The 24,617-nt window shown below is 36.9% G+C and overlaps 3 protein-coding genes across 6 annotated transcripts; 2 read left to right on the top strand and 1 right to left on the bottom strand.

Annotated features, from left to right (window-relative positions):
* Positions 1–2,818: 2,818 nt before the first annotated feature.
* On the bottom strand, positions 2,819–21,891 carry LOC117827868 (leucine-rich repeat and immunoglobulin-like domain-containing nogo receptor-interacting protein 1). 4 transcript variants are annotated; one of them, XM_034704700.1, is made up of 4 exons: positions 21,753–21,891; positions 20,987–21,066; positions 15,888–15,958; positions 2,819–4,966 (listed from the first exon to the last, which is right to left on the bottom strand). In XM_034704700.1, the coding sequence occupies exon 4, from the start codon at positions 4,956–4,958 to the stop codon at positions 3,144–3,146; it is 1,815 nt and encodes a 604-aa protein (XP_034560591.1). In that variant the 5' UTR covers positions 4,959–4,966; positions 15,888–15,958; positions 20,987–21,066; positions 21,753–21,891; the 3' UTR covers positions 2,819–3,143. The 4 variants fall into 4 exon arrangements, 3 of the variants coding, with proteins under 3 accessions (XP_034560591.1, XP_034560590.1, XP_034560592.1); XM_034704699.1 differs by lacking the exon at positions 20,987–21,066 and having other exon boundaries at positions 2,819–4,970; XR_004634295.1 differs by lacking the exons at positions 2,819–4,966; positions 15,888–15,958 and adding an exon at positions 20,212–20,340.
* On the top strand, positions 13,673–21,359 carry LOC117827871 (cathepsin L1-like). The gene is made up of 8 exons (XM_034704704.1): positions 13,673–13,783; positions 15,896–16,016; positions 16,109–16,231; positions 18,193–18,345; positions 18,420–18,644; positions 19,192–19,357; positions 20,217–20,322; positions 20,433–21,359. Exons 2-8 carry the CDS (start codon positions 15,897–15,899, stop codon positions 20,530–20,532), a joined length of 993 nt encoding a protein of 330 aa, XP_034560595.1. The 5' UTR covers positions 13,673–13,783; position 15,896; the 3' UTR covers positions 20,533–21,359.
* A 110-nt stretch (positions 21,892–22,001) lies between the features above and the next one.
* Positions 22,002–24,071, top strand: LOC117827873 (cathepsin S-like). Its single transcript, XM_034704705.1, has 8 exons — positions 22,002–22,022; positions 22,420–22,547; positions 22,646–22,768; positions 22,913–23,062; positions 23,169–23,393; positions 23,482–23,647; positions 23,736–23,838; positions 23,921–24,071. Exons 2-8 carry the CDS (start codon positions 22,428–22,430, stop codon positions 24,018–24,020), a joined length of 987 nt encoding a protein of 328 aa, XP_034560596.1. The 5' UTR covers positions 22,002–22,022; positions 22,420–22,427; the 3' UTR covers positions 24,021–24,071.
* Positions 24,072–24,617: the final 546 nt, after the last annotated feature.

The raw sequence follows: 24,617 nt of genomic DNA, 5'->3' as shown, positions 1-24,617 counted from the left end.
CTGTGACCAATCGTTCAGAAAGGTCCTGCTGCAGGCGCCTCTCCATCAGGATCAGATTCTGGATCAAATTCAGAGGGTTGAAGTCGGGTCTGTGAGCAGCCGTGTATATTCAATCTCATTTAAAGGCACAGACACAGGAAACAGCCTGTTCTGAGCAGGGCTGAAAAAGAGGGGTTTACAGGCATACCAAAATCTGATTTCGAAGTGTTTTTTGAGCAATAAACTTTAAAGACATGTTTTGGGGACCTCTTAGACCAATATATATTGATGAAAAAGAGCGTAATATGTCACCTTTAAAAATCATTTATTTAACCAGGCAAGGAGGGCTTATAATTTCTCCACTTTGCACAATGAATATGGTATTTACCCAGTAATAAAATAACGTTAATAATATCTGAAACTGAAATAGCCAAATCATCTATGTAGTAAACAATGATGTAATTCAAAAGATGGAACATCCGTTATTTTTAGTGAAACCCAATTTTTTATATCTGACCAAAAAGACTGAGAGACGGGACACAGAAAAAATAGATTTTCCAGAGTTTAATCTTCGTTATTGCAGAAGGAACATAGATCCACCTCAAATTTAAAGCTTTTTTTTAGAAAAAATCTGATACAGGATAAATCTTATTTAGGATTTTGAATAGGCCATTTAATAAATTTAGAGTACGCTTTGTTTCATGTGACGGAATTCACCAGATTAGGGCTCTGTGGTATCCCAGTATGGCCTAAATGTACGTTCAAATGGTTTAAAAACGGCTCTTAAATTGATATCGTTTTGAATAATATGGATATAAAAGGTGTTTTTTTTTAATTTACCCAAAATCGGTATAATTTGGCTGGTGAATGAATTGTGTCTGCACAATTTTGGATGGTGTTGTTTATGGAAACCAGTGGAGTTGGTGCCCAGGACTCTTTGGCAGGACTGAACATCGTTCATGTTTAATACGTCTTTATCCTTGTGTTTAGAGCAAAACTAGGGTTGCGAATGATATACACTACCAGTCAAAAGTTTGGAAACACCTTATCATTCAAGGGTTTGTATTTATTTTAATTATTTGAAACACTGTAGATTAATGCCAACTACAAAACTATGAAAGAACATATATAGAATTATTTAATTAACAAAAAAGTGTTAAACAAACTAGAATATGTTTTATATTTTAGATTCTGTAAAGTAGCCCATTTTCTCCTTCATGACAGCTTTTCACACTCTTGGTATTCTCTCAGTCTGCTTCATGAAGTGGTCTCCTGGAATGGTTTCTAATTAACATGACTTGCCTTCTTAATGTGTTTGAGACCATCAGTTGTGTTGTTCAAAGGTAGGTTTAGCACACAGTGGATAGACCTATTTGACTACTGTTGCAATCAAAATTTATGGTAAAACCTTATTATTTCATAGTTTTGATGTCTTCATTAATATATATATATATATATATATTAATCTACAACGTCAAAAATAATTAAAATGAATAAAAACCATTGAATGAGAAGGTGTGTCCAAACTTTTGACTGTATGTTTTTACTTTGAATCGCTTTATGTATGAATTGTGCTTCGTTAATAAGCTTGCAAACTTAGTAGAAGTGGTTATTGAATTATTTTTAATGAAACACATCACATTTTCAAACTCTTAATTAGAAACTAGATGGAAAAAACTACTAATACTACTACTAAGTGTACATTTAAATTAGCTCAAGTTAGCTTTGATCTTGTCTTGAGTTTTTCTAAATTGAAAACATAGCTTGATGAACAAGGTGTTCCTTCTATTATAGTTTTTGACAAAGATCCACTTCATAAAAAAACAAAAGAATCACTGGAAAACATTTTTGAGAAAGCATCTTATTTTATTGAGGCTCATTTAATTAAAAAAATATTTATGGAGAGCATTAATAGATGAAAAAATACATTCAAAACACAAAAATAGTGAGGACAGATAGTGAGACAATATTATATTACAGTGGAGACACATAATCGAAGTAGGTTGGCAATTACAAGCCATATAGATGCACATGCTGTGTTATTTAACCTTAATATAAGATTAAGATTTTGTATAACCTTTTAAGTTTTATTGCAAAATTCTTAGGCCCATTTTTTGAAGTAATAAGACAGGATTTTAGGATTCAACTGTTGTAGAAATGAAAAAGACTTGAGTCCAGCTCCTAAGTGTTTTCAGTTGATTGACATCTACAACTGCAATAAACAAGAAACAAGCAATTAACATGACATTTCACATTTCCACATCTAACATGCTTATCAAGTGGCGCTAAATGTATATTTGGGTTGCTTTCCTATCATTGTGCGTCTGTCTTAATAAAGACAAAATACTATCAAGTCACACTGGAACATGTGTTTTGGACTTGTTCAAACAAGCTATTCCAGACAGTCATACTTCAGAGTTTATCTGAGACAAATCAAACCAGATACAGTTCTTGCAATGTTTGGGATTGGGTCAGCTGCTTTGGAGCTCTCTCTGCCAAGCAACTAAAGGAATGTGATATGCTTTGTGATCCTGTTAGTGAGAAGAATAATACTGCTGAACTGGAAACATAAAAGCTCTCCAGCTTATTTAGTTTTAATGAATGATGTAATGAAGCATTTGCAGTTAGAACAAATAAAATTCACCCTTAGAGAGAAGATAAATATACTTTACTCAATATGCCAGCCATTTATAGACTACTACAACAAGAAAAATATGTTAAAAAACAGAGCACCTGATGTCCTCAAAGTTTTATTATATAAATGTATATATGTATAAATGGATGTACATGTTTATGTTTTCTTGTTTGTATTTGGAGAAAAGAAGAAAACCAAAATAAAAATTAGTGAAACACAAAATATAGACAAAATTATGAAAGTTAAATCTTCCCAGTTATTTCTACTTTACATATACCTTGTAAGTCCCTAGAAATGCATCTGAGATGTGCTTAAAAGGTTTTGACAGCAGAGTTTACTGTAAGCTTTTGCGACTTTAGCTAACAAGCTTGCATCTATATGAATTATTAAAGACTCAGTTTCTGTTTGACACTTGGTAACATGCTATGATATGCACTTACTTTGACCAAAAATTCTAAACTTAAACAAAGGTATTCAATGTTTTTAATTACAAACCTTAAATGTAAGAAGTTAAACCAGCTGTTTGGAATCATATCAGTTTCATGGTGAACCTGCTTGTCTCCGTATGGTTTCCTGACCCTCCTTTTCCACTTGTCATGGTGCTTCGTGGCACGTATGCTATTGTGGCAGTGTGCTTTATCTGCCCTTTACTCTTGCTCCAGAAGAACATAAAAATAAAACACACGCTCACAGAGCTGAAAAATGAGATAAACCCAATGGTTGCGGCTACTAATAATGTCTTAAAATCAAATGGAAGTTGTTGATTTCCGTTTATACCTTGAGGTACAAACCAACCTTTGAGACGAGAGGGGTTTCTAGAAGACTTTGGAAAGGCTTGGACATGCAGGCTGACAGGCAGGCTGGTATTTCCTGCTGCATTAGATGCCACACAGAGATATGTTCCGCTGTCTTGAGGTTGAGCGTAGCGTATCTCCAGCGAGCCATTAGAGAGAACCCATATTCTACCAGTGGGGGATACGGGTTTTAGCTGTGGGTTTAGCCAGGTGACAGATGGTGCAGGGTCACCTTCTGCAGTGCAATAAAACATCACAGTATGTCCCTGATCGACTCTTGTTTCTTGACTTTTTCTGTTTAGAATACGAGGATGACGACATGTGAGCAAGCCTGAGAGTTCATCTTCCTCCAGGTCTAGAAAATTCAATCCATGAAAGTGGACTGAGGTAGCACAAGTCAGTGAGTTCCCACCAAAATCCAGATTTGGTCGTCTTCGTGCCAACCACAGCAAGCGGCAGTCACATTCTAAGGGGTTGTTATCGAGTCCCAGAGTTCTTAGGGTGTCCACTGACTGAAAAGCTCCAATTTCCATGGTGGTGAGAAGGTTTCCGGACACATTCAGCAATCTCAAATATGATAAACCTCTGAATGCTCCGGTTTCAATACAAAGCAATGATCCCCCCACCAAACGCAGCTCCTGTAGGCGCAGCAGGCCTCCAAGCTTATTCCCATGAATGTAGGTGATTGGGTTGAAAGAAAAATCGAGAAATACGAGATAGACAAGATGTTGCAAAGGGATGTAAGGGACAGCGCTTAAGTTAGAGTGTGTGATCGTGAGGGATGTAAGATTCAGGCCAAAGAGACTGTTACCTGAGATCATCTTTAACCACGGACAATGAGAAATGACAAGTTCTTTGAGGTAGTCTAGATTACGGAAAGAGTAGTTCGGCAGTGTTGCAATGCCAAGTCGGTAAAAATGAAAACTTCTCAGCCTGCTCAACTGTGTGAGCGCCTGTGTTGGCACTGCAGTGAGGTTGCAGCCATCGAGGTGCAGCTCTTCCAGACTTGTAAGTCCAGTGAGAGCTTGATGAGAAATAAAAACAATGTCATTATCTACTGCTGTTAAATACTGCAAAGCAGGCAAATCACAGAAAGTGAAGTCTAGAAAAAGTAGAATTTCATTGTCACTTATGTCCAGAGACTTCAGTTTTGGCATACCAGCAAACGCTCCCACAGGAATGATCTTTATGTGGTTGTGAGTGAGACGCAGGTTTATCAGATTTTGCAAGCCTAGAAATGCTTCAACTTCAATGAAAACCAGCTCATTATCACTCAAATCAAGGTGTAGAAGTTGAGGCAATGCCTTGAACTGCTGTTGCACCAGAGTCTTAATCTTATTACGGGTTAGATTAAGAAGTTTAATGTTTTGTGGGAGACTGTCGGGCACTGTGTTTAGTTGGCGATCAGAGCAGTTTGCCTCCAGAAGCATGGTGTTGCAACGGCAAGGCTGTGGGCACAGCCGGTGTGATTCACTTGTTAATGTCACCCCTGCTGCCAGCAGGTACAGAGCCCAGCACAGCCATCCATGGATGGCGATCCTCTCAAACATCTGGAGACCTGCCTGCGTGAGAGAGAGAGAGAGAGAGAGAGAGAGAGAGAGAGAGAGAGAGAGAGAGACAGTTGTAAAAAAAAAAGGTGATATTTTCTTGTGACATGTCAGAATAAAATGGGTGGAAGGAGGGAACAAGAGGTAGATTCTAAAAAACAGTCAGCTGCTGATGAGGGGTTGAGAAGCAAAGAGGATATGGTCAAACGCTGTAAGGTTTTAGCGCTGAGTCATCTTTATCTAACGGTGAATATAAGTGATAACAGTTTATTTTTATGTTGTTAACAGCACTTTGATAATCTAAGATGATGAGATACAGAAGTGAACACTGTGTCGTCCATTCTGGGAACATTTTCAGCAAGGTCTCATACAAGCTAATTAAGTAAACTCAAGAAACTAAAAGCTCACCTTTCTTTTCTGTCTCACTGTTTTTGTACCTTACATTTCACTGGCTGAGATAGATTCTTCTTCTTTAGTGATATAATCTGTCTCTTTTTACCTCTCTTGTTTCATACTGTTTTTCTGTCATTTCTGTTCTGAATGTGTTGAATAAAAAATGTATTTATAATCCTGGTTATCAACCTGACTGTGTTCACATTTAACTTCCTTGCTGCAGCTCTTAATAGAATGGATTTACAGGGATACCATTTTTGTCAATCAAAAGATGGTAGATAGACCTCACATTCAAGTTACGTTATTATAGTACAAATATACTTTTTAACATTTGCATTAAAACTTCCAAAATAGGAATTGTCGGTCTTGTTGCTAATCGAATTGTTTGCTTTTGTAAATCATAAAAAGGCATCACTTTTCATTTCACTCTTATGCACCACAACCATTTGAAAACTCCTCACAGGGGCTTTAAATGACAACATGCTTTGCCTCAACAGACAAACCACTTCCAGTTTACTGTTCTCATTTGTTCAGAGCTGCTTCACCACAAATCCAGGAGGCTCTCAATACTGCCGATAATTTGATTTCAACTTGACAACTCTATCACAAATAAGTAGATATTACAAAGAACAGGTTATGAACCCGCTGTTTTTGTTTTATTAAAGCCGTTTGAAAGCAGAAATATATGGGAAAGTGTCAGCCTGCACAACATTAAATTACATGGAGTACTTGACCGCACTATTATCTGCAGATCCTCCATTATTGTAAACATTGTTCCTCTCAGGGCAGAATATAATGTCAGAGGAACATATATTCTTTTGGTATTTATTACATTCAGTATTTTACAGTTTGTTTATTTTGGTGCTGTGGTTACTATGGCAGAAGACTCATAGAACATTTTTTCATACTTTTTGTGGGTATGTTTTGACTATGCTTAACCTCTATACGTCCATTTCAAAGGGAAATTATGTGCAAAAATGTGGCTACAATATATCTTCAAAGAAGACTGAATACAATTCAGAGCTTATGTAAGGTAACATGCTTTGGGAAAACAGCCTCAGCATTCATGTTTGTGGCAGGTGAATAAAATATATCCAGACGCAGTCTTTCACATTCCTTCTCCTCTTGGTCTGTGTTTGCCATTTCTTTCAAGAACTATCAGATGACAATGTTGACCTACAGAAAACAGCCAAACAAGGTTGAGCTGACATAACGAAGTACATTTTAAATGTAATTATAATAATACATTATAACTACATTACATATTATTATTATTATTATTATTATTATTATTATTATTATTATTATTATTATTATAATTTTTATTATTATTATTATTATTATTTTTTTTTATATTATTATTATTATTATTATTATTATTATTATTATTATTATTATTATTAATAATAATAATAATAATAATAATAATAATAATAATAATAATGATGCTTATTATGATTGTGATTATTATTTTAAAAGTAGATCTAGATCAACCAGTTAACCCTCCTGTTATGTTCGTTTCTCTGAAACAGCAATAATGGTCCTTGGTCAATTTGACCCGGGGGAATATTCAATGATCAAAGAGTGTCAGGAGCCCAAAAAATCCTGATACACTTTTTTTTTTATTTTTTTTTATTTTTAACTCCATTACTAACCATTTAAATCAAGATTTAGTCCATTGGTGTTCATTAATTCTCACAGATCATGGTTCAATGAGGATAACTCACTTTTTCATTAAAATTAATGTTAAAACTTTTTTTAATGTACATTGGAAAGCCCTAAATATAAATACAATAGTTTTACATGACATAGATTTTTGTTTATCTTATTTTACATTTGAAGTTTTTTATTTCTATGAAGTGATGTTGATAGATTAACATGCTACATCTTCTGTCACATGCTGCCCAGATTTTTATGCTGCATTTAGCTGGTTTGGAAGGCATATATTGCCTAAAATAGACTTTAAAAAGGGTCAATTTGACCCGCAACATACCAGGAGGGTTTATACAACAGCACAGAAATGCAGTTCAAAGCTTAATTAGAACGAATATTGTGAAAGGGTCAAACTGTTATTTCAGATTTGGGATTTAAATAATTACTGTGGATGTAAATGTGACCATTATCAAAAGCTGACTTAATTTCAACAGTTACATAACCCACCACTCGGGGGCGGCAAAAGCAAAAGGATATTTGTGCACAGCCTTGTGCAACTGTTAATCAACACTGCTCGGAAACTGTATATACCAGAAACAGGCCAGGCACACCGAAACTGCTGTATGTAATCACATACTAACTTATAACCTCAATAAGTAATTAGAATTAGCATGTACATGTTAATTTTTATGATTATGTAAATAGTAATAATGCTATTAGAGGGCAGAAAGACTTGTGAAGTTTCAAACAAACTGTAACCATTTCAAAGTGACAGGCATCAGCTCATAAAAAATACTGTGACTGACTAAGATGTGCTGTTTAAGATGTGCAGAGAGTGCTTAGAAAATAAAAACACCTTTAAGTGTGAAGCCACCCTCTGTTTTGGCAGCTCTCCTCATGTGGAAGTATGGAGCATGTGAGAAAAAGACAGAGGCAGAGAGACTACAGCAGGACTGATTTCTGATTATCTGTGACTTTTCTGTTGCAGATAAGACTATGGCTATATTTGAAAAAGTGGTAGTATGTTAAAAAAAAAAGTTGTTTTATAAGCTGATTTATTGTAAAATTTTCTTGTAATTGCTGATTTAAATTTGTCTTTGTCTTTGCAAGCTGATTTACCTAAAATACCAGCATGCCTGATGTTTTTTTTTATTATAAAAAACTAAAGATTAAAAAGTGCAACAGAGGAATAGTCAACATTTCAGCAAACAAACATTCATGAGTGAATGTTCTCACCAAGTGTTTTCAACATCATATTTCACTGTAGGTAATTTCCTCTTGACAGTTATAGTATGAAGCTGGGGGAATCCTGTGTAATCTAACTGCTGGTGATGACAGCAGCTCCCCCGAGCAGTGACTGATGAAGTCTGACTCCTCCTGTGGGTTCACACATGCTCCAGAGTGAAAATAGTGCACAGAGGTGAAATCACGGTTATTAACTCTAGCCTGAGATTCTGAAGATACAGAACATAAAGGATGCTGCTTTGAAAGGATGGGCAATTTGGTTAGGAAAAAGAAACAAGTATAACTCACCGTCTCTCTAGTCTGGAGGGCTCATCATTGCGATTGCCATTTTGGCAGTTTGTAGTTAAAGAAAATAAAAAAGAATAAAGTGATTTTTGACCTTAAATCTTCTCCTTTTAAACTGTTGATACACGCAAAAAAAAATATTATAAAATCAAACTATTCAAAAAGCAACAACCTCTGGTCTCTCAGGTCCACCTCCTGTTGCTCAAAAATAAATCCAGATAAAACCTGCTACGAAAAAAACACACGTTATCACAAGCGTCTCACAAGAAGCTCCACTCTCCAAGTATGAGTTTTTAATGTCGCTGCTATCAGCTCAGTTCCCCTGTTGCTTTGCTGTCCTCATGGCAACAACAACAACCTGGATGCGGACGCACGGAGCTCATTGCATGCTGGGGGGATTATATGCACCAGATCCTGGCCTGCATCCAGCATGCTGCACTGGATGACAGGAGGCAGGCAGACACAGGTCAGCCAAACACTGAGATTCAGGAGCAACACACAGATGGGAATGAGAATATTGGAGCTGACACTTGCTTTAGGATAAAGGAATGTCTCTGTTGTCTGTCAGAGCTAATTGAAAGTTTGATGCTGAACAAGGCAGATTCATTATATTTAACATGTTACCACTAGATGCTTGGATCTACAACATTTAAATTAAACAGTAAATATATGCATGTTGCATTATGTCCTCTTTTCATGCTACCCTTTAAGTAGGCTAATTTATAAGAGATCCCTTTTTAGCTTGCCATCTTTTCAGAGTTATGCAACCAGATTCCAGACCTGATTTGATTGCTTCTCTACTATAGGGCTAATATCAATCATGTGAGCTTATGTTTGTTTGGTTTGTGCATGATAAATCATATCAACTCGCTCTTATTGAAAATCATACTTTGAATGACTGACGGAGGCATAAGAAATCCCCAGTGTTTGGCTGGAGCCCAGCTGCTGAGTCTACTGTCAAATTTGCCATATTCAAAAGAACAACAACATATTGTTTTATTTGATCTAATCCCCAGGGAATATAGTATATTTCGTAACTACATACTAAACTGAATTATACAAATGCTTGATTTTAAATTTGCATATTTAAAATGTATCAACCAGCAATTAAAGATCTGTTTTACAAGTGTCCTGGCCATGATCAGCTGCAGCAGGTTTTAACAAAGTTACAGACATACAACACAAAACAGTCACAAACACAGATCAACATGTTCCAGGTCACACAACAGAAAGTCATTAGTCAGAGCATCTACAACCCAAGGCATCTTCTTCTAACATCTTTAATCTACTGTATGTTTAAAGAGACCAGCTCCCTCAGACCCAAATCCCCGAGCAGAAGATTCCAAGTTGCAGTGCAGGAGCAACATACCCTCGTCTCTTTTTCTCTATTTCAATATGTTGTCTGACAGAAAGCAAAAATAAGTCTTGTAAATGGGTCACAGGAGCGAAGGCTTGAGCTGTAGCAATAATGATGTGGGAAGTCAACCCTTCAGCCAGTTAACACTGCCCCCAAAAGCTACCCATAGTTTACAAACATGCAATTTTACAGTCTTTTCTCTTTACTCAAAAATTCACAATTACTTCTTTCTAGAGCCCTCTGGTCTGGGTTTTTCTTCTGCTGTATGGGCGTTTAAGTGCTAGAGTAGGGACCACTAGGTATTTAAATACCAAAGTTTGCAAGCTATCAAATGCCATAGATGTAAAAAAAAATAATAATAATAAGCTTAATCTGCAACAGATTTTTTTCGCTCTTAGACTGATGAAACTTCTTATACTTGGTTCACTGTCAGTGGGCTTTATGAAATGGTGTAAATTTATTGGTGCAGGGAAAAAAGTTTAATTAGCAATCCCTAACTCCAGTTTCAATTTGTTTTGTTTAAATCAGGTGTTTGAAAGGAACTACCTGCCTCTCGGCTATGTGACAAGAAAGAGGCATGTTAACAGAAAACGTGCATGATCACCAGAAGAGCAGGTGCTGAGTCAGGACCTAACCATCTGTTACCTCAGGGAACCTGCGTTCGTCAGCAGATCCCTGTCCAACCCTGCAGTCAGGGATAGAAACTCAGCTTTTAAAGCCAAATAAAGTCACAGCCAAAATAAAGTGTCTAATTACATAATATCCTCCTGTCTTATTAGCATCATATTGTTTCATCATTGTTGTGTCCTGTAGTTGTGACTGCTGAAGGCTTTCTGAGTAAAACTGTCTTTTTCAGTATTCTTTGAGCTTGTCAGAAAAATAAATTATTCATTCTCATAGTCATTCAGCGTTTCAATAATTTCCTCTCGCTATATTTCACATCAGAAGATTTAGATGCCACAAAGCTCTACAGCAGGGAGCCAATTAACTGCACATAGACTGTATAAATAATGGGTGTAGTATCCGTGACGTCACCCATCTATTTCTGAAGCGCTGTTTTGAAGCCAATCATCGGCTGGGGCCATATTGGAAATGTTGAACTCAACTTAACTTCCTTCGAGCGATTGTGAAGTAAAGAGGCGGGCTTTGAGCCTCCTAGCCAACAGCTACAGTGTTCCCGTTTGTCAATCAAGTCAGCTGTGCCTCTCATAATGGAAAACTCATAATCTTAATATCTTCAAAATTGCAGCGTTAGAAAAAAATTAGCTATCCAGACTAGACTCATTTTTGAACCAGGCTGTAAACATGTTTCTTTCTGCTGTAAAAGATTGTCTTTTTTCAATTTGCGTGTATGTGGTTTCTGGTACTTCCGGAGCCAGCCTCAAGCCGACACTCGATAAACTGCAGTTTTCAACACTTCTGCATAGGCTTCAATTTTTGTTGTCGCAGGTTGCCGCTTGGGGCTGCCGCCGCAAACAACACAGCTGTTAAATTGCGGCCCCAGAAATGCGGCCCTTAATTTGCAGCCTACGGTTCTGCAGACATATACTACCAGCCTGGTTAGCATTCAGACTCAAATAAAAAAGGACCAACTAGTACCTAGCAATAGCTGACCTACAGGTAGCCTAGCAATAAGCATTTAGAGTCAAGTAACAAAACTCTCCTACAAGTACTACTAGCTACTTCTCGCTATCAGTTAGCCAGGCTAGCATTTGGTAGAGTATCTAAAGCATTTGGTCGAAGCCCTGAGAGCTAATTCAGTAGCACTCTAAATGTGGTTTGTTTGAAAACTCAAAAGTATGCTGTGACTTCATGGGAGACGATGCCAGTCTAGCTTTTGGTTTGAGTGCAAGTTTCTGAAGCTTGTTATGGTAAAAACAACACTGCTCTGGGCAGAGAAGCAGTCATATACATCAAGCTGTTTTTTCAACATTTGGATGGTTATTTGGCATATTTCACATGCTGAGCTAGCTGTAACTTCACATGTTAAATATTTTGTTTCATTTACATAATATTTACCAACAGTTTTATATTGACCAAAATCAAATAGTTGCCAAATGTTAATAAACCAATACTATTTTCTGAGTTCAATACAATGACATTTGTAATGAATTTTCAACTGTTCATTTTTTTGTTTTACAACAGCTGTAAATATGAAAGGCAGAGGAGAGGGCGTTCACAATAAAGAGGTTAAACAAGGGACGTTTTTTTTACACTCACAGCTTCACACCAAAACGTATCACACAAGCAGAAACAGCAACATATGGGAAAGTAGAAGAAACAACTCACAACCTAAAATTCTCAGACAGAAAAAACCCAGGAACCTAGTTTCTCTGCATGTGAAAATCTGCAGGGAAAATTCTAAGTTTCTTATACACAGAAAGTAAAAAATATACCTGCAGCTGTCCTCACATACTGAGTCTGACAGACAGCAGTGACCAGAGGCATTATGGTTTGGGACTGATCATCCACCTGTCTGTCTGTTGTACCTGTCTTGTGAAAGCAGAATCAAAAATGTGCCTCAGGATTTAATAACATCTTGCACATACATCTGTAAGGACTCGAGAACGACCTTAGACCCCCAACAATTTATAGCTGATATATAATTTCATATTTTTTCACTACACATATCCATCCACACATCTTTTACACTGCAAAAACTCAAAATCTTATCAAGTGAAATTGTCTCATTTTAAGTCAAAATGTCTTATCCCACTTGATTTAAGATAACTTTACTTAACAAGTAACATTTGAGCAAGATAGAGGGACTTGTTTTAAGACAATGCATCTTAAATATCTTGTAAAGTCAAACAATCTTGAAATTATCTTGTTTTGAGTTATAATTTAGAAGAAACAAGGTTTATTTTACATTTCATACATTTTTCAAGCTGAGATCTTATTTGTAGAAGACGGATAATCTTGATTCAAGACAAACACTTTACTTGATTTAAGTGTCCATTTTATTGGATAATCTATCAGAAAACAGTTCCATTGTTAAAAGAAAGAAAGAAAGAAAGAAAGAAAGAAAGAAAGAAAGAAAGAAAGAAAGAAAGAAAGAAAGAAAGAAAGAAAGAAAGAAAGAAAGGTTGTTTTTTTAAGGGTGGGTTACAGTTTTCAGGCACTGTTTCTTCTAAATCAGATAAAAATATACATCCTCAAACTACATGCACACAATGGAACACCTACTTTAGAACATAGCTGGCTTATCATAAAAAAACAACATGACTGAATATTAGTATATCCAGCTCACTATGAGAAGACATTATATCTTAAATTAAGGTGAATATATCTCAAATGAAGAAGTTGACATGAAATTTATCAGTGCAAAAATCTTTTTGGAGTGAAAAAATACTAATTGTTAGCATTCCTGGCTTTAAAATACTGGTAAAATATTGCTTAAAATATTTTTTTTCCCTGTTAATTTTAAGATCACAGTTTTCTAAATATTACGTCTTATTTTAAGAAATCTTACCAAACAAATTTTCACTTGGCAGGTTTTTATGATTATTTCAAGGTAAAAGTACCTTGAAATAAGTTTTTTTTTCTTGTTTTTGGAGGGGCATTTTTTCCAGTGTACGCCACAATAAGTTTTATTTATGTTTATTTCTATCATATAACCAGTGCCACTTCCACCACTGGTGGTAAAGGGTATTTTTTGCCTCTGCAGCTGTTTGTAAATTAGATTCACATGACAAGTCAGGGAGCAGATGCTTCTTGCCTTGTTGCTCTCGCTCTGAAAATAGAGTTAAAACACATAGCGTGAATGTACGTGTGTGTGAGTAAGGAGAAACTTCTGTAAACTTCCTCTTTATGTGTGGTTTCTGGTTCGGTAAAACGTGAGCACATAACTATCTATTCTATTGAAACATAACCCTGCTGATTACTCTGCAACAAGGTAGGTTAAATATTTCTTCTCATCTTTAGTAATGTAGTGAGGGTGTTGACTGATATTTGTAATGTCCCCATAAAATGTTTGTCAAAGGAAAGGGTTTTGTAACGTGGATAGATGGGGTCTCAAAAGGGGAGGAAGGATTTGCTTAAATAAAATGGTTCAGAGATCACTGTAAAACAAGTTCTCTTTTTTGAGAGGAACAAATCTTTTAACACACCACACTGCAGCAAGGCTTCAACTTACTTTCTACGGACATCTTCAGGGACTCATGAAAATGTTAAAGCTTGAATGCAACATGTTATGTCGTGTTTCTAAACTAGACCAGTGAAGATGGTGAACATTAACAATGTTTACTGCATAAAGAGCTCTTAAAGAAGGTGATGCAGGGACTTTTGCTTTGGGGCATTTGACTTATTTAACTATAGTTTATTCAGGATCTTAAACTCAATTTAATCTATTTATCATCTTTCATACAAACAAAGATGCAGCCCAAAGTGTTGCACAGAGGGATATACAGGCAGAAAATAACAATGATAGTTTAAATAATAAAAGACTAAAACAATAACATGAGTCTAAAACAAGCCTGATTAGAAAATAAATACAACTAATAGGGTCAAAACAATAAAATATATGAGGGTAGAAAACAAAAATTATAACCAATTAAAAAAAAGATAAATAGTAGAATAAATAAATGAATAAATAAATAAATAAATAATAGGTTGTTAAAAAATGTAATAATGCAGTCCAAGGCTAAAAAGAAACGACTCCGAATTAAAAAGACAGGTCTTTAGATTACTTTTAAATACACCCAGAGAGCTCGCTGTCCGGTTGTCCAGAGGCAGAGAGTTACACAGTTTTGGGGCATAAGAACAGAAAGCTCTCTGGCTGGTTTGTTTGGGACATATGAGGGATATTTAAATGGAAGCATTGGAGGACCTCAGTGAATGCTCATAACATAGGAGACTTGTAATGCATCGGGGAGCAAGGCTTTGTAGAGCTTTAAAAACAAGTAAAAGACCTGTCAGAGAATAGACTTTAAAATCCTGCTGATGGTTTATAAAGCACTGAATGGTTTAGGCCCAAAATACATTGCTGATCTGCTATTACTTTATGAACCACCTCGACCTCTGAGGTCATCAGGTACTGGTCTGCTTTCAGTCCCTAGAGTCAGAACGAAACATGGTGAGCAGCGTTTAGTCATTATGCTCCACATATCTGGAACACACTCCCTGAAAGCTGTAGGTCTGCTCCAACTCTCACCTCTTTTAAATCAAAGACTAAGACTTTTTTATTTGCCACTGCCTTCCTATCTTAGATTATTTTAACCCACTTTAAATTAAAATTTTAATGTAATTTTTAATATATTTCTCTGTTTTATCGTATTTGTCATTTTAATTGTGTTCTTTTATGCCTGTCTGAATGTCTCCAATGCTTTTAATGTTTTAATGTAAAGCACATTGAGTTGCCCTCGTGTATGAAATGCGCTATACAAATAAAGCTGCCTTGCCTTGCCTTCAAAATCGATTCTAAAAGAAAAAGCGAGCCAGAGCCTTGAGAAAGGGAGTTCTGTGATTAGTTTTCTTTTTGGGCAAACCAATAAACAGAGAGTTACATAATAAATACGGACTAGTTTCACAATCCACCTATGAAGAGCTGCAGGTGTTTTGTGGGGAGTTTTGCTCTGAGCTAAAATTGAATATTTACAGGAAATCTTATGGGTGGAAACTTTTTTTCACCAAGAGCATTTTAAAAAAAAACTGTTTTAAAATTGATGACTCAAAAGTAGTGTGCAGGCTGTGAGAGTGACCCTGACGTTGTACTTTTTGGTATTATGGTATTAGTGTGGTATTTAACTACATTATTCTGTGTACATAGCATTAGTCCAGCCAACAGTTAAAACCTTTAGACTACTTAATTACTATCACAAAAGACAAAAAAAAAACACAATCAAATGACAAAACATAAGAGGTTATAATGGAACTTTGTTGATTTCTATATTATAGTTTTAGTTGCTGATTACTTTGCTTTAATCAACTGACTGATTGGTTGATCAATTGTCTGTTCATATGTCTGTTCATAAACTGTAGCAAGTAGAATCATTTCTCACCATTACAGGATGCTCGTTTTCGGTGCCATTATGCTTTTGGCCTCTCTGGATCTCGGCCACTCTTCTTCTGCCTTTAATAAAATGTGGGAAGAGTGGAAAATCAAACACAGCAAGGTTTATGATAATCAGGTAGGACTGTGAAAGCAGCTGATCTCTCACTATTTGTCCTCTCACCCACATAGACACAAACAGTTAGATCACAGAGTCTGTTTTCGTTCCAGACTGAGATTGTCTTCAGGAGAGCTGTTTGGGAGAAGAACATGTTGCTGGTGCTGAGACACAATCAGGAGGCCTCAGCGGGAGAACACAGCTTCACAATGGGACTCAATCATCTGGCTGACATGGTACGATTCTGGCTCTAATGCAACAGCTTTTGCTGTCATTCTCTGGAAACAGGTCGTCAAAACTTTCTGATATCAAACACAAGACAAAGTATATGTGAATACTCAGTCTGTAGATTGGCACAGGGTTCTATCAAAGCCAGGCTGTGCAAATGATGTTGTTTTGTTGCAACTTGACTGTCATAAATCTACAGCAATAACTCCAGAAATGACCAAAGTCTGGTTCATTTCGAGATGTATTCGCTTGATTCATAGTAACCCACAGGGTCTAAAAGAAAAGCAGTTTACAGAAAAACTTCTGGTGTTTGTCTGTGGGTTGCAGTGGGTGTGAACTTTGACTTTCCTGCCCTGTTAGAGGTTTAAAAAGTGCAGACAGTGAGAGAGACGGCAAGAAAAAAACATACCAGCAGTTTTTCCAGTCATTTGACACAACCACCTCTGCTGACCTCAACAACAACCCTTACTACATTACTGATACTTATTTTCAGTTTATTGATCAAAAAATGTATAAACTGTTTTTTGTGATTGCATTATTTTCTTCTTATATAATCTTTGACTTGATCAGCATGTTCTTCATCCCTGCACTACATATCTGTCTATATTTTGTTCTATGGATCTGCTGCCAAATACAAAACTGTAATACATTTTGGCATTAGACTGTGAACACTGATACATGTTGGATCCCATGTGGGCTAGATTTATCTTATGCAGGCCCTGTATGGGGCCCAACAGGGCCCTTACTATACTAAACTAACCCTGTTTCTCAGTTTGGCCCACAGCTTACAAAAGTAGCTTTAACAATAAGAGACTATTTTTAGCTCCACAGAAGAAGAAAAAAGGCTGAAATATTCAGGATAAAGGTGGAACATGCCACTTTGACAGAAATGTATCAGAGAGCCCTCTGGTGGATAAAAGCAGCATGACATGTTTTAGCATTAAGCAATGGTCCTCATTATGTCACCTATCTTTTCCATCAACACCACAGACATGTGTTTGATATCACAACATTGCATTCACACTCACTGACCTCTGCTGGTGCAAGACGCATGTCACTGACCAACACTGTTAATCTGCATTAAATCCTCCACTGATTGATTTAAACCCAAACCTATAGAATGGCTCTAATCTCCTCGTTTACCATCTGATTAATTTAATCCACCAGGGCACACCCAATCTGGACATAAAGTACATCTGGCAGTTCCAAAAAAGTTACATAAACATGTACGTACATGGAAGCTGGTACAAAATGTCTGGAACATAAATAATGACAACAGAACTGTGCTGCAAACTTGTGCAGGTATAAGATGCATTTAATGGAGATTATTTTAAAATGTTATGCATTCCAAAAAAAAGTGAGTCATAGATTAATGTGAGAGGAATCTTAATATAATGTTATGCACAAAAATGCAGGGAGTGAAAGTACAGAGTGTTGCAGGACGACTTGTAACAGTGCACTATTCGTTTTTTAGGGGGAACAAGAGATTATAAAACTCAAATTAAAGTCAAATTGGGCACAAAAGAGGGTAACAGCACGATCAGTCCAAGTTAAAAAGATGTGCTGATTATAATAAATTAAATTAAAATAAAGCTAGATCTGTGGTCGACTTTTTTTGCTCCTTTTCCTAAAAGTAGTGATTAAACTAACTAATTTGATCACGAGGGACACTGTGTGCAAAACAAGATCTTCTCCCAGAAGCTGTGAGACTTTAACTTCTTGCACATGGGTCCATCAGGTTGTTTTATGTGAGTTTAATGGAGGAAACAGCTCTGTTTGACCTTCAGCTCCCACAGTAAATTTCAACTAAATAAACTGCTGCAGACAGATGGAGTTGTATTATAAAAGTGCTTCAAAATTGTGACAAAAGCTGCAGTGAAGAGATGATCACTGGATAAGACATTATAACATTTTCCCTATGTGCATTCATTTTCCCTATGTGCAACCATTAGTCTTGTTTTCCATTAAGACAGCTGAGGAGATCAATGAGAAACTAAACGGTCTGAAGCTGGAGGAGCCTGCTAACTTCAGAAATTACACTTTAAAGGGAGTGAGCAGCTCAGTGATACCTCAGAGTGTGGACTGGAGGAAGAGCGGCCTGGTCAGCCCCATCCAGAACCAGGTAACCAATGATTGTAAACAAGAACTATGTAATGAATAAACAGTGGAAATAAACAAGTGTCTTCATGATTTAAGGGGACGTGTGGGTCGTGCTGGGCATTCAGCGCTGTGGGGGCTCTGGAGGGTCAGATGAAGAAGCGGACAGGGGTCATGGTTCCCCTGAGTCCACAGAACCTGGTGGACTGCAGCAGAACGGACGGTAACCTTGGCTGCAGAGGAGGATTCATCTCGAAAGCTTTCAGCTACATCATCCGCAACCGAGGCATCGACTCAGAGCACTTCTACCCCTACGAACACCAGGTTAACCTCAGCGAATCATTTCTTATTTTCTTAATTGCACCTTTTTTTTGTTTCTCTCTTCTTGATTTACAACTCTTTTGATTTTGACTTGCTTTAACTTGTTTCATATTCACTCATTTACTTCCTTCTCTACTGACTTCCCTAAACCGTTACTTCTTTCTTTACTTCCTTCATTCTTATTTATTAGATTTTTTTTTGCAGTTGCTTTAATTCTACCAAGCACTGACTTTAAAATCAGTACTGATGTTTTAAATAACAATTTAGCCGATGGCCGATGCCAGTACCAAATGTTTGCAGTACCTCCTTGTGATTCTTTGTGTCTTTGTGTTTAAATTGTTGTTAGTAGTCTGTGCTCTTGAACAGTACTGGAACATGTCTCACAAAATACCTGTCACTGATCTTTCTAGTGGATGACTCACCTTGAAAAAAGGAAGTCGCCTAAAAGGATGAAAATGTTAATTCATGCAGCTATTTTTGAAGTTACATTTATCTGTATCATTCAATACTGACACATAACACATATCATTGATCTGATTTCTTTTTGTAGAACGGAAAATGTCGCTATTCTGTCCAAGGAAAATCAGGTTACTGCTCTGATTACCACATCCTACCACGTGGAGATGAGAAGACACTGCAGGCTGTCGTGGCCTCTGTGGGACCAGTCTCTGTGGCGGTGAATGCCATGCTGAGATCTTTTCATCTCTACAAAGGAGGTGAGGCTGGAAGGAACTCTGGTGGCCGTGTGGTGGTAGTAAATGAGAGCATGTGTGTAACATGTGAGACAAATGACAGGAGGACATTCAGAGCACATGATTGAGACATATGTCAGATACTGTCTTTTTCCCTGATCTTGAAAGTCTACCTTTTGAAACTTTCGTGAGATGCAGTTTCTTCAGAAGAACTTAATGGAACACATCTTGTTTTTGCTTAAATTTTTAAAAAGCATCAGTTAAGTCATTTTCTCTCCGGCACTTAAGGCCTTAGCTGCAGTTAGATCATGAAGGTAATCACTGCAGCGCTGGAATTTAACAGAAAGCGCCAAAGACTGACTCAAATGCTCTAAGATCCAAACAGATTACAGGTCCAGGTATTAAGAGGGTGATACATTTTTATAGTTGTTTACTTTTTGTTTATGGAGAGAGAACAAAATAGTCTTCTATTCTCAGTGGAGACAAGTTAATAAGAGCTCTATCTGCCACACTTCTGCTTTTAAAATGAATGTTTAGGCGCAGAAACGGGTTTAATCTTTACAAAACTATAATTGCAGCTTTGTGTGGCAATAATATATACATATATATATATATATACATACAAGTATAGACACGCTTTTTTTTTAATTGTACAATATGATTGTTGTTAAAATGAAACAGGAGTGATTTTACATCATGAACTCTGTGTCAAACAATTATAGTTGACAAGAAAGCCTCAATTATAGGTGCAACGGCCCAAGATAATATTTAAATAATAACCACACATAGTATTCATTATTTCATTATTTCAAAGAAAGTGTCGGACCAACAATATTAAATTATCTTGAATTATTTATTATCTTTTTAACCTTCTGTCTCTTAGGTTTATACGACGTTCCAAACTGCAACCCCTGGATCATCAATCATGCCGTCCTGGTTGTTGGCTATGGAACACAGGGAGGACAAGACTTCTGGCTCGTGAAAAACAGGTGAGTGTTGTCTCTCTGCTGCTGGTATATTTAATGAGTTACTCCACAGGTGAAAAGAAAAGCATGACTTTATATGTATGACCAAGATTTCACTGCTTTTATGATTGTAGCTGGGGAACTACGTGGGGAGAAGAAGGCTTCATTCGAATTGCCAGAAACAAGAAAAATCTCTGCGGCATCGCCAGCTTTGCAATCTACCCTACACTGTAATCGTCTGACCAATCACCTGAACCACCTGAGTAGAATTTAAGTTGTTTTATTGAACAGAGACCAAGAGGTTTTATTTGTATGATAGAAAACTGGTCTGCAGTGACTATCCTGCACTTCAGAAATACAGTTTACATTTTTAATTAAATTTAATACCAAATATTATTTTTCTAGCCTTCATTACTTTGTGAGGGTTTTTCAAAGAATAAATTACTTGAGAGCAAAATAAAAGCACAGAGACTCATTGCTTTATACCTTTGAAATTGTTTTGTGCATTCTACTGTATATGTATTTTCTACCCTGTATCTTATTTGTGTTGTTTAGCCAAACATTTGTATGAGCTTTTGTATGTTGGAATTTAAGATTACCACCTTTTATGACAATGAAAGACCATGATGTAAGTTATTTTAGTTTAGGACTGAGTATAGTAACTGAAAAAAAATAAACATTTTATTACCAGGTTTCACTTTGGTCATGGTTGTGAGCTTTTCACGTGTCACTGGTTTCTCCCACAAGTATGGCTGAATACTGAACATTCTGAAAACAGTGGGACAAAGGCAGGTTTAGCATGAGCATATGAAAGTTCTTAGCCTTCTCATACTCTCTTAATCATAACACACATCATATTGAGTTAATCTAGCACACTTAACTAAATAATATGCCTTCAAGAACTTATTTGGCCTGAACTCAAAGGAGGAGCACTCAAACACTATCAACTTAGCAATAACACCACTACCATTAATGTCTGCTAAATTAACAGAATAACATAATTCTCTTTGATAATTATATGTAATCAACTTTGTGTCAAAGCTTTAGGGAAGACATTTGGCTCATACCACTGCTCCTTTTTATGCTTCCATTTTATTGTCTTATGCTTAGGTTGCTTTATTTCCAGTTTTGAATAATGATTTTATTTTGAAACTAGCTGCCTGCATGTCATAAAGTTTTACTTGATGGACAGAAAAATGGTTACATTTAAGTAATAATATTAAATGTTAAAAATAACTGGAGAGGCATGAACTTGTTGTGGTTTTCAGATGTGTAATGAATCTGGAAAACATTCGTTTAGTGTCGAAAATCCATTGCACACTACCTGCACAGCACCAACAGACAGACTAAATTAACAACTAACCCTGCTACAGCTTTCTAACACATTGGAGCATTTGGCAGCCTCAGAAGTTGGTATCGACCAAAAACAGCCTAAAGAGTGTAAATGTACTTACAGTCATCAGAGGGGCAAACACCCGACTGCAGATGAATTATGATGTTATTTCCTTTCTATTTGTTATAAAATAATCGGTTGTTTATTACTTTAAATGTGTTACTGCTATACTGGTGTTGTGTTCACAGCTTGTTTTAACTGCCCCCTACTGGCAAAATTTAGACATTGATGATTTAATGACTTGCAGGTGTGCAGTCAGGGAGCATCTTTATAAGCAGAGAGACTCTTGGGTTGTTTATACTCATCATCACCTCAGGTAGGTTGTGTTAAGGTATCTCTGTGTACTACATTTTAGTCCTGGATTTGAATCAGCTAATTGTATTTGTCTCTAATGAGGAATTATAGCTTAACATAACAATAGAGAAATATCTGGTAAGGTGATCAGTCCTCTATAAAATTGACAAATTACACCAACTTTGAACACCTTGATGTTTTCCATGCATGTGCATATTTTTAAATTCACATTTTGCTAATGTGTTTATTTTTAATCTGGGGTTTTCTCTGTCAAACTTTCGATGTTAATCCAAATCAGCTGTTGGAGTTCTAATGAGGGCTGCTGCAGCTGGCCAATCTAAGCATGACTCAGGCCTGTAGTTTAATCTTGGAAATTTGTGAAACATAAGTTTTTGCTGACTTGCATTTCAGTGTCAAGTTTGTGTTTTCTCTAGATGCAGAGATGTTTTGGTGCGTTCTTATTACGGCCCTGTGTGGATTTGCAGCAGCTTCTATCACCTCAGAACTAGATCGACACTGGGAGCTATGGAAGAAAATGCATAACAAAGTCTACTCCCAAGAGGTAAGTCTTTAACAGTGTGTGTGAATAATAAGTCATGAGCTAAACTATATACAATATGACACGCTGGTTTGAGCATGTGGTTCATGATGATCTTCCAGATTGAGGAGCTTGGTCGCAGGCGGATATGGGAGCAGAACCTGGAAATGATTAATGTCCATAACCTGGAAGCTTCTCTTGGCATGCACACCTATGAGCTGGCAATGAACCACCTTGGAGACCTGGTGAGCTGTCACCTTTTCAAACCATCATTTAAACCACAGAGAGGATTTAAGTTATCCTACATGGATTGTCCGTCTCAGTGTTTGGATTAACAAGTTGTTGGACACATTAACAGGAGAACTGACTGAGTATGCCCCCTATTATAGACCAATGAGGAAATCACTGGCACGCTGACTGGCACCATTGTGCCCCCTGACCTGGAGAGGAGTTCTTCAAATGGAATAAAGGTCAACAACTCTCTGCCGCCAACTCTGGACTGGAGGAGTAAAGGTCTGGTAACTGCAGTTAAAATGCAGGTACGGTCCAACTGTCTCAAAGCATTAAAAACACCAACAACTCAAAATGCAGTTTCAAAAGGATCCAGTCTAACTTAAATGTATGCATATCTATTTATCTTTTAAGGGTATGTGTGGCTCTTGTTGGGCCTTCAGTGCAGTGGGAGCTCTTGAGGGGCAACTCAAAAAGACCACAGGTGTCCTGCTGTCTCTCAGTCCTCAGAACCTGGTGGACTGTTCCACAAAATATGGCAACCATGGATGCTACGGTGGCTTCATGTCAAATGCCTTCCAATACGTCATTAACAACAGAGGCATAGATTCAGATGAAAACTACCCTTATGTTGCCAGGGTGAGCTTTGGAGGCAATTACTGTGGTGATAAACCTTGAGCATAAACTCAACTTAAAATCAATAATTTATTCTACATTTTCTTTTCAGCGTGGGCAATGCAAGTATGACCCAGCGCAACGGGCGGCCAACTGCTCAGGTTATGCCTTCTTACCAGAGGGGGATGAATTTGCTTTAAAGGCAGCTCTTTCTGACATCGGACCAATCTCTGTAGCAATTGACGCCTCCAGACCAAAGTTTGGCTTCTACCGCCATGGTGTGTTACTATTTTCAAGCTGCATACAGCTCTAACTTTAAGATACATTTTGTTAACTGAGAAGGGATTTCTGTCTTTGTCTTTCCAGGTGTATACAGGGACCACACATGCACCCACAATGTGAACCATGGTGTGCTGGCTGTTGGCTACGGCACTGAGAGAGGACGTGACTACTGGCTAGTCAAAAACAGGTAATCTTCAATAAGTACAACATAAATTGTCTAAAGCTTCAATATCTGAGGAGTTTTACAGTGATTCTTTGTTCACTTGTAGTTGGGGTGTAAATTATGGAGAAGAAGGCTACATCAAGATGGCTCGCAACAGAAACAACCAGTGTGGCATTGCTCTCTATGCTTGTTACCCCATCATGTGATCAGTGCAAAGGTTTTCAATGTACATTTTAAATAAACTGTTTGACCCTCAACTTGTGTTTCATTTTAATATCCAGAGCTCTTAGATGTATGATAATTTCCTAATCCAACAAGTGACTGGAGCACAACATTTGTTTCCTGTGGAAACTATTGGTATAAGCTGAATTTTTTTTTTTTTTTTAACATACAAAGCCAAATACTGATGTGCAAAAAGTCATCTGAACAGCTGAAATGAAGGCTGATGGAAGGGGACTCTCAAACAATTGAGTTGCCTTGCATTTTGTATATTTATCAACCACTTCAGGTTTGTGCCTGAGTAATTCAAGTCTGCCTCTTTTATTGAGCACAATTTGTTGTCCTAAAAGACAAAGTCCTTTTTGGGGGGAGAAAAAAAAAAATCTCTTCAATGTATTTTATATTCTCACTTTGCCCTGTTTGTCTAGCTGGTCAGAATATGTCTGTACTTTCTTTTTAATTTTTTTTCTTTAATTCTCCTGTTGTCCAGCGCAGCTGGTTGGAGCTAATTGGCATCTGAGCATGAGTGTCAAATGAAGGCTTTGATCAGAAAGACAAGCAAATTTTTTTTGAATGTAGCTTTG

Source organism: Notolabrus celidotus, chromosome 16 (assembly GCF_009762535.1).
Source record: "Notolabrus celidotus isolate fNotCel1 chromosome 16, fNotCel1.pri, whole genome shotgun sequence".
NCBI lineage: Eukaryota > Metazoa > Chordata > Actinopteri > Labriformes > Labridae > Notolabrus > Notolabrus celidotus.
This window is presented reverse-complemented; position numbering and strand designations above follow the sequence as displayed.